Consider the following 10,717-nt stretch of genomic DNA (forward strand, 5'->3'; position numbering starts at 1 on the left):
TGACCAGGGTGTGTTGAATCTCGTTCCAATTTGACCAATCTTCAGGCAAAGTTTGAAAAACCATTGTCATGGGTTTCGTTTGGTTCGATCTTCAGAATCCAAGCCCCCCTCCAAGCGCTAACATTATCTACCATTTCAGCCAAGGCCATACACTCCAGAACAGAAGTAAAATGTACGGTGTGCATTAAAGGCTTCATCTTTTCCACCGGAAGTGGGTTTTAAAGGGTGAAGTTTACACAACTTTGCATCCTCTGGATTTTAAATACCCCGGAGCCATTTTCCTTCTCTGCAACTTCTTCTGGCAGTAACTGTTAGAAGATGATGGTGTTTTTGAAGTACGATTGGGTTCTAATGTAAAGATGTTGGAATGAAAGCTATTGCTGAATTTAGATCGGAGTGATGGACAAAGAAGAAGATTTCTGGGTGGTGCTTTGACTGTAATGGAAGATGACTTTTTTTTTTTTAATCAAAATGTTAAAATGTTTTTAAATTCCACGTATACAGCTCTCTGAATGCCATCCTTAAAAATTTGACACGTCATACTCCAACCTCAGCAAAAACTTAACACCGTTAAGCCAATTTAACGGTAGGGGCTCAATTGATTCAAATTAACACTTATAAGGACTCAATTAGGAAAGTTTAAAAGAAGGGGACCAAATTGGGAATACCAAACAAAAATAGGGACACCTAAATGGTTTAAACCGAAATATTATAATACATTACTTTTAGTTTTAATTCTCAAATGAAATGAGAGTATTGAATATATTAAAATAAATTATTATTTTTATAATAAATTTTATTTTAAAATATAATAAAAAATAAAATAAGTATGAAGAACTTTATTTATTTTTAAAATTTATGTGGCAAGCTGGTAAATCTATCATAGGATTTTGTTGTGAACCATTCAATTTTGAGGTTATTAGCTTATGATGTTGAACAAACATAAAAGAAAATGGATGATAAGATGAAAATTATTGACAACAATGTATGATTGAAAAATCCACGCTATTATTTGGCTTCTTCCTCGTAGGAAGCTTGGCTCAAAATTAATGAAAAACGTGACAAGTTTATTCAACATTACTTTTACAATTATTGGAATGGATTGGAACAATTTCTTTATGGTTTAATACCTATTTTGATTCTTTTTCTGGTAGGGTCCGTTCAAAGTGGTCCTTCTTTTTTTAAATTTCATTAAAGTCTTACTTTTCGCAAAAACGGTGCACGTTAGTCCTTTTTGCTTATGGCGTTAATTTTGTGAATGGCAGAGCTGCCCAGTTGGCAAATATTTGATGAATTGTAACGTTTTGGTTGTGCTGGCACTGTGGCTTCATTAGATGTGTAAAAAAAATAATTAATTGTGACGTGAAATTTAAGAAAGTTAGGGTTGAAATAAAATTTGAATTTGGGGTAATTAATTCTGACTATCCCTAATTACTCCCAAATTGGGAATTTCCATTCTCAAAAATCAAATGTAGAAAACTTTCTCCTTCCTTGTGCCGCCACCCTCATGGCCATCGCTAGCCGTTGTAGAAACCACCACAAAAATCCAATCTAAAAATGAAAATCACAACCCCTCTAGTCACAACACCAGAAAAATCAAGAATAAAAACCCAAAAGGAAAAATTTCCAATTTCAAAAGCTCTAAAATCAAACCCCTAAGTTCCCAATTTGTGACCATCAAGAACCACAATCGCGAAAGACAAAGGAAAAAAAGAATTCCAAAACCCCAATCGAAACCCTAGTCACGAAGTCATCATTGTCCTCGCCAACCACCGTGTTAATGCCATTGCCATCTTCGTTGCCACTATCTCACATCCCCTTTGCATTAGAAAACGACATAAGCATGAGGAAGAAGAAGGATTCCCTGCAGGTCAAACCAACACGCGAAAATGGAAGGAAGAAGGACTAATGTGCACCGTTTTTGCAAAAAGTAGGACTTTAGTGAACTTTTTAAAAAAGGGAGGACCACTTTGAACAAATCCTACCAAAAGAGGGATCAAAATAGGTATTAAACCTTTCTTTATTTAGTAAACTGTTTATTTTGTTTAGATTCTAAGATGTTAATGTTTGCTCAATTCTATTTTTTTTTCTATAATGATTTTATCTAGTAAAGGATACTCGCACTAGTGCAGAAAGGGCTTTAGAGGTCAGTTATTTTGGGCTTTTAACGTCACCTCCCAAACCGACGTCTTTATGGGTGACGTTAATGGGACGTCAGATTTCTGTAGGTGTGACGTTGTTATAGATGTCGGTTCAGTGACACGTGCGACATTTATAAAGACATCAGACATTGCACTAGCTGACCTCTAAGGGCACTATAGACGTCGGTCAGTGCATTAACCGACGTCTATGAAGTGTTCGTTGTGTTTTGGTGCAGGTTTTCTCGTGTCTTTGGGTAGCATAGTAGCACCTCCTTCCTTTACTAGTTTCTTCGTAAGAAAAAATTGTGTCTTTTGCATCTCTTAGGGCATTTCAACCCAAAGACGAACCTGGGTCGTTGGCTAGGTCCATTCCGACCGTCAATGAAAAAGAATACGGTAAGAATACAGTGTCACCGTATTCTTTTTCTTTGTCAGTTGGAATGGAACTAGGTAAGGACCCAGGTTCGACTTCAGGTTGGAATGTCATAAGAGATCCAAAAAAACGCCAAGTTTTTCTTACGAGGAAACTAGCAAAGGGAGAAAGTGCACTGCGCTACCAAAAGACACAAGAAAAACTGCACCAAAACACAATGAAAACTCATTTTAATCGATTCAAATGAAAGATAATACATCAAAGATTACTTTAATCAGAGTAAAAACAACTTTAAATGGTTCATGGGAGATCAAACACACCTGGAAATGCAGTGCAACGGAGACAAAAGGCGAAGGAAGACGATCAAACTGTTGGTTCGCACCGATTATTTAACAAGAAATTAGACGTCGATTGCCCACAAACCCGACGTCTATAATCGCATATACGTTAGGCGCCTCACTAATATGACGTCCATTCGATTTAAAAATTAATATTTGTGTTATATATAGACATCGGCGTGGCGGGATGAGACGTCTAGTTGGCGGAAACGAATGACTTTTCACATATCTGGTCAAACTATAGACGTTGGTTCGGAGGGGCCCTAACGTCTATAACCACATATAGACGTCAGGTGGCGGGATCAGACGTCTAGATGGTGGAAAAAAATAACTTTTCACCTACTTGTTAGACTATAGACGTCGGGTAGGAGGACTACCGACATCTATATGACGGAAAGAAATGACTTTTCACTTACCTGTCAAACATATAGACGTCAGTTTCTAGGGACACCAACGTTTATAGTATTATAGACATCTATAGACTTAACTTATTTACGCAATTGTCATCGGTCAATAATTTACGTCGTTGTCTCCTCTAATTGACGTCTAATGGGTGACTTATAAGCCAATTATGCACTAGTGACGTGCTTTATAAAAAATACTTTATTATTGTAATATATAAATCAAAATTAATTAGGCCACGTGTTGACATTAAATATTAAATTTAATATTAAAGTATGCAAGATAATAATATTAAAATGATTTTATATTATATAAAACTTATCTATTACATCATAGTCATCGTTAATATATACATATGATATACCCTTTACAATCTGCTGAGTTTAAAAACTTTTAATTTATATAAATCAGATATCAAATCATTTTAAATTAATATAATTGTGTATGTATTATTAATGTGAAAGATCTTCTAACCTAATAGTGAGATTTGACAAAAATACATAATCTATTTGAAAATTATAGAATGATATAATAATTCTAGCGTGCTTTAATCTCTTTATTTATTAAATAGTAAAAACTCAGTGAAAACACGTTCACGTAGAGCATGCATAGTATGTATTTTATATTTTTTATGATAATAAATTATTTATTATTATTATTATTATTATTATTATAAAATTAAAATTATTTTTATAAGTTTACTGCAAATAATTTCAATTTATTTTTTGGTAAATTTATAAGTAAAAAATTATTAAGTTTAAAAAATATCAATTATAAAAAACACTTAAATCTAAAAAAATCACTCTAAAAATAAAATTGATAAAATAATTATTTTAATTTAAAAAATATTTATTTAAAGAGTAAAATTAAAAAATAAATGTGGACATAAAAAAAGAAATTCCTTTAGATATAAGTATATAATATTAGTCCAACATGTCATCAAGCTTTAAACTAGTTATTGATTAATCATATTATTTTTAAATTACTCAATTTGAGAATTTATCTAAAAAAATTTAGTAAATTGCAAATATATACACATATATGAATCCAAGAAAGTTATATCAATCTAACTCTCTAAATTTTGATCTAAGTTAATCCATCTACATATGTATGTAGTAGGTAGTGTAAATTAATTACATATTTTTAGCGTCTCCACTTATGTCACAATTGAAATTTCTATGATTGGTTTCTATAAACCATTTCATAAATTATTAATTTAATTATTATTTATTATCCAGTTATAACACAATTTGGAATATGACGTAATAATAAATTAATATACAAAACCCATTAGTCAAATTTAAGATCATGGAATCATATGGAAGATATTAAACATACAAATCACAATGTTCATATATCGAATTAAAAACTATATATAGAATTAATTTCCTTTTCACATTATATCTAAAGTTAAGATTTCTTGATGAATCTACTATTTATTTTTTTTAACATTATTACTATTTCGACAATAATAATTAGGATTAGGATTAATGACACTATCGATTAATTTGTTTTTTAGATTTTTCTCTATACTCGTCGTCTATGAAACTATTGTTGATTTGCCAATTTATACTAATTATGTCAATATATATCTAGTTATTAATAAATTATATAATACTATTTATGATCATTGACATTAGAAATTAAACTTTGATCATCTTATCCAAGGTGTAACTATTATCAATGAGAACCAAATTTAAGAATAAAATAATTAAATGTAAAATATTAAGGCATTTTATTAAATCTATAGAAAAAAAAATAGTATAGAAGGGTGCGATTAAGCCATATTTAATCATAATCAATGGTATCACTTCACTATATATCATATAATCAATTTATACAGAGAATTTACTGTTGAAAAGGATAAACTACATTTAACCTAAACACTCTATGATGCAGTTACAATAAAATTATACGATCCATCCATCCCTTTATTAAATGAAGGATTCAACTCTAAGTACAGTAACTTCAAGAGAAACTCAATACAATTTTACAAGCTTAAGAACTGCATCTAAGTCTCTCTTGTCTATATATGGAAAAGAATTCTAAACTTCACTCTGATTTGGCTGAGCCATTAATCTCAGAGTCAGTTTGATAGTACACAACATCTCCTGTGTCACTAACAAAATGGTCAGTCTTCAAGCTCCTTATTAAGTCCCCAATAAGGTGAAAAGGAAGAGGACCTGATTTCTTTGGCTCTCTATAATATTCTCCAAACACTGGCTTAGCTGCCTCAGTCTGCAAGACAACATAAAACAACATTCAAATTCAACATCTCAAGTAAATCACTATCCATTATTTGAACAAAGGTAGAGAGACACTCACAGCCTCAACCAAGTGATAGTGTGGAATTTGAGGAAATAGGTGATGAATGACATGAGTTCCAATGTCATGGTGGATGTTATTGAGCCATCCATAATCACGATCAAGAGTAGTTAGACCACCTCTAAGGTAGCTCCATTCCTGTTCAACATGTAAACTAAAATGTATGAAAACATTAATAGAGTGAACAGTGTATGCATTGATAACTTCATTTAATCACAGTCCAGTATAATACGTTTATCAACTTGTGTAATAATTATCTTGCAAGTCATCAGTAATAATTTGGGATTGATTGAAAATATCACTTTTTCACAAGCATAACAAAAACATGGCAATGCTCAAGTACACAAGTCCCTTTCATAGGAAAGCAAGACTCAAACGAATAAAGGTACCTTTCCACGATACCAAGGTAACTTGTCTTCATGGCCATGATGGTGCAAATAAGTTACCAAGTCCAACCACATAACGAACAACTACAGATGCAAGAAAAGTCAAATGAGAATTTCATTCATTATTGACTCAAAAACGAAAGATCATGGAAATGATGGAAAGGAGGAAGAAATTCACCATATAGGGAACACCATAAAGCTTAAGCAGTTGAATTGGACCGATTACAAACCCTAATCCAACAAGCAATCCCAACATAGCAGCCCAACAAGCTGTGGAAGTAAGAACATCTTTTCTTTCATTTGGAAGGAACAAATCACTGCTAGGGTCAAAGTGAGAACCAGTCTTCCCAGGACTCCTCTGCCACTGGATTCAAACATTAACAGCCACCATGTCAATTCTTCTATCAAGACATAAAGAATAATTAATGTTCAAATTATGGTCAAACCATGTAGGTACAACAACTTACAAGGTAAACAGGATATGCAAGCAGTGGAAAAGGGACAGTGAATCTTAACATACGTGTTGCAGTGTCCAAGCTCCTGAAAACTCTTTCAGACAACTGCAAGATTATCAACACATCAGAAATTTTGATCCAGGGAAAATAACTTGAAGCCAGATGGCATCTCTTAAAAACAAAAACAGTGAGTATCATCTCACCGGGTGCCAAGATTCATCATTTTCAACATGGCCATGATTTTGGTGATGAGTCCTATGACTTATTCTCCTGCATAAAATATGTTTCAAACATAAATTTATAGCTACAAGTAGATAAAAAAAATTATAAATATGCTTTTATCTCTCAAAATTCAGTTTTTTTTTATCTACCAAAATTTAATGTTTTTAGTCTCCCTGTATATTTATCAAAAGCAACGTGCTTATAGCCCCTGGTGGACTAAAAACATGTTTTTCCCCCGTGATGAGACTAAAAACGTACTAAATTTTTATAGGGAATAAAAACCAAATGTACAGATGTTTTGAAAGATACAAACATATTTAACTCTAAAATTTAAAAAGGCTATCCAATCAAAAAGCATCAGCATACCATCCGTGATATGGTACTAGAATTGACGAATGTAGCAGATGCCCAACAACACTGTTCAAATTGGGGTTGTTTGAAAAGCTTCCATGACCGCTGAAACACCAAAAAAAAGGAAGAAAATTCATCAGGTCAAAATTATGGAACCCAAATTAGCACCCAAAAATACAGCTTTATCCAAATTAGGAAAAGATTAAGAAAAGAAAAATAGTTATTACCAGTCATGACCAAGAACAAACAGAGCCCAAAACATTGTGCCTTGAGCAGCCCAATAGAGAGGCCAGACCAACCAATTATTGAGATATGCAGCACCAGCAGCCAATCCTAAGACAACAATGACATCCCTCGCCACATAGCTCATGGACTTCCAAGGGTCCTTCACCCAGCAATGCTTTGGAATAGCAGCCCTAATCTCAGCCAAGTTGAATGGTGGTGCAGCACCAGGGTCAAATTCTGGACGCTTCTCATGATCAACCCCATTAGTCCCATTAATTACATCAACAACATTAGTTTGTCCCTCCTCTTCAGTGGAAGCCACCCTCAAAGGGGTACTCACTTTCAACCCCCAATTTCTATCCCTAAGGTTACATCTCAAAGGTTGAAACTTAAGATCAGCAACACTCTTGTTTGTGTCCGAAAATCCAACCTTGGAGGAGCTGGACAAAGCAGCCCCAATTCTAGGTCTAGGAAACACTGGAGCAAGAGGCTTCATGCCACATTCTGATAATACCCAAGTCGCCATAGGACTCAAGATTGAAGCTTTAAAAAAGGGTTTACAGGGTCAGGTTCCTGGTGTCTGCAGGAACTAAAATAGAAAAATCCCCAGACAAATGAGAGACAAAGAAGAACACAAAAGATGAGAACCAGAAGGAGAACAGAAAAATTGCCAACAGAAGCAAAATTTCTACTCCTAAAATACTAAAATATTTGGTCATACAATACTTCAAAAGAGCAACTTGCTTGATAAATTCAATATTATTAACAAATATTTGGGGTACTAACTTGTCTATCAACCTCCAACAACAACCACACAGAATTTCAACCCTTTGATTCTCTCACGACCTCAAGCTTTGCTCTGAGGCTCCGAAGAATAAAAGGCCAAAAGGGTGTTGAAAGGAGGCGAAAAGACCGTATCTTAGCTGCTTGGTGATGAATGTGAGAACAGGGGAGATGGAACTTAAATATAAGAGGGTGAAGCAGAAACAGGGGTTTGTGGATTTTGCAGGGGCAATTTAGACATTCAATATTTTTTTATGTGTTTTGTGTGCAGAGACAGAGCATCCAAATCCGTGTTTACTTTTACTTACCATAACGATTCTCGAAAAGTAATGCGTTTCATTCTTGCCGTGTATTTGACCTATTATATTGAAATCATATTTTATGTCCCTCCTTTTTTTATTTATTATTGTTTAATAGGAAATATACCTTAGCAAGTGGGATCTCCAATCATATATATTTTTAACAAATAAATATATAGTATACAATTATATCTTATTTTAGAACACAATAAAATATAATAATAATAATAATAATAATAATAATAATATAAACTTTTCATGCAATTCGATAGGATAAGCAAGAAATAAAAGTGTAGAATAAGTATTGTATTATATTATATTTCATAGTTTGTTGCAACGTTATCTTATTCTTTATCTTGTTGGCGTACAAAGAATTGAGAAATAATAATCAAGAAATTTTTGTGAAAAAAAATCTATTACGTGAGATATTTAGATTCAATTATTTATGAATCGAAAAAATCTAACCAAATATTTAATTTGATTATTGTAAAAAAAATACAAATGAAAATAAATTATATATTAGAGAAGAGTAAATATATGTTTGTTTAAGTGAAATTGAAGGCTAGTAGAAGAGAAGATTGATTAGTGTAGAAAGTAGTGAGTTTTAATAAGGTGAATTGTAATATGTTATTCTCCATTTATTTTTCTTATTTATGTTGTTTCTTTATTATCGAAGTTGCAAATAAAGAATTATATGTTTACTGTACATAATTAATTTGGTTAATCTATTTGAATTTTAGAATTGGATTTAAGAGAATAAATCCTAAAATTTGTTTTATATTACTCCAAAACATCTCCTATCCATTGTTTGCAATAATAGAGTAAATAATAATTATTTCTAAGTTTATAAATATAACTCTAGATGGAAAAATACATCAATATTTATAATTTAATCATCTTATCAGATTTTCTATAATAGAATGCGTACATAAATGAAGTGAAATATAACTCATTTTATTTGGTTTTAAACAGTTTATTTGTGCTTGATCTGATGGCACAAAGCAAAAAGGTGACTGGATTTGGAATGAGAATCAGCATTGTTTGGTTCATGGGTCGGTGGTGTGTTATCATTTTCATGTAGCAGTGTGAGACCTAATTTCCTCAGGCAAACATCCACGTGCTACACGTGACATTATTGTGATTGTTTACACTTTTATTATCTTCATGTTATAAACATTGGACGGAAAAAGAATGGATTTATCAGAGACCTAAAAATAGGTCACAATTCGTAGTTTAATTTGGTCCATCACAAAATTTGGTCAGATTGGATTTGAAAAATTGTATTTTTATGTAAATCAAATTTTAATCGGACTCATTTAAACCTGTTTCATGCGAGTTGAATCTGTGATGAATCGGATTAGTGTCTAATTTTATTTTATTAAAATTTAATTTTAATTTTATAAAAAGATATTTATTTATTTATTTTGCTTGAAATTATTTAAGTTCTTTATTTTTAAAATTTATTAAACACGGAATAAAATTTATTTAAATTTAAATTATAGAAAGTTTGTATTTTTTTTATTTAAAAAAATTAAAATTAAGTGAGTTATTTACCAACGAACTGGTTGGGTAGTTCGAAATTCAAATTTTTCTGACTCACTAATAAATGAACTGGATTGGATTGACTCACTAAGGGATCATCATGATCGGACCGAATTAAATATTTGTGATTTGTTTATATGAGTCTTAATTACATTCCATAAATATTGGTCGGAATCAAAACATATGCCTGAAATCGTGTTTATGTTCCACTTTATTAGGGAATTTATTAATGCAAGTCTCTTATCCAAAATACTATATATTTATGATATTTGCAAAATACTATTTAGTATTTTTAGACTATTCGTAAGGAAATATAAAAAATATTTATTATACTTATTAATAAAGTATTTATGTTCTAGTAACGCGACTCTATTAAGAAATGATGTTTATTTATTAATCAGTGAGATTCTATATAAGATTAGGCTTTTGGATGATGAAAATTAAAAACCATTTCAATTACAGAGTCAAGATTAACTTTTTATTATATCCTGTGTCTTGAAAAATAAATGTTCAAGGTTTTTTCTTATTAAACTTATAATAAAAGATATATCAAAATCAATAAAAATTTAATAGTTTTAACAATAAGTACATATTAAATATTATTACTTATCTTTTTATCTTAAATATGTATTTAAAGATTTTAAAATAAATTTTAAATTAACAATAATTTAATTATGTTTTGTCTTAAATTGATCTATATAAACCTAATTCTTTTATAAGTCAACCCTTTGGCCTTCATCTCAACCAGTTCTTTAAAGTATGACCCGATTCAAAATTAAGATTTTAAAATATAAAAAAAAAAAGTCGTATAAATGAATAACATAAAGAATTTTTATCTTATTTCTTACACCTTCGAAATCACATCTAAATCCACC

General features: G+C 31.3%; 1 protein-coding gene across 1 annotated transcript; it reads right to left on the bottom strand.

Annotated features, from left to right (window-relative positions):
• Positions 1-5,153: 5,153 nt before the first annotated feature.
• Positions 5,154-8,180, bottom strand: LOC106759364 (omega-3 fatty acid desaturase, chloroplastic). The gene is made up of 9 exons (XM_014642509.2): positions 8,005-8,180; positions 7,221-7,807; positions 7,009-7,098; positions 6,624-6,690; positions 6,433-6,525; positions 6,144-6,329; positions 5,969-6,049; positions 5,580-5,717; positions 5,154-5,492 (listed from the first exon to the last, which is right to left on the bottom strand). Exons 2-9 carry the CDS (start codon positions 7,742-7,744, stop codon positions 5,307-5,309), a joined length of 1,365 nt encoding a protein of 454 aa, XP_014497995.1. The 5' UTR covers positions 7,745-7,807; positions 8,005-8,180; the 3' UTR covers positions 5,154-5,306.
• Positions 8,181-10,717: the final 2,537 nt, after the last annotated feature.

The sequence above is a fragment of the Vigna radiata genome, chromosome 4 (assembly GCF_000741045.1).
Source record: "Vigna radiata var. radiata cultivar VC1973A chromosome 4, Vradiata_ver6, whole genome shotgun sequence".
In the NCBI taxonomy this organism is placed as follows: Eukaryota; Viridiplantae; Streptophyta; class Magnoliopsida; order Fabales; family Fabaceae; genus Vigna; species Vigna radiata.

Bases quoted from the DNA above. Each gene is read 5' to 3' on its own strand.
- LOC106759364 (XM_014642509.2), bottom strand. From the start codon at position 7,744: ATGGCGACTTGGGTATTATCAGAATGTGGCATGAAGCCTCTTGCTCCA. The intron at 6,526-6,623 runs GTGAGATGATAC...ATAATCTTGCAG, and splicing joins ATGATGAATCTTGGCACCCG to TTGTCTGAAAGAGTTTTCAG. The intron at 5,718-5,968 runs GTACCTTTATTC...CATGTTGAACAG, and splicing joins TACCTTGGTATCGTGGAAAG to GAATGGAGCTACCTTAGAGG.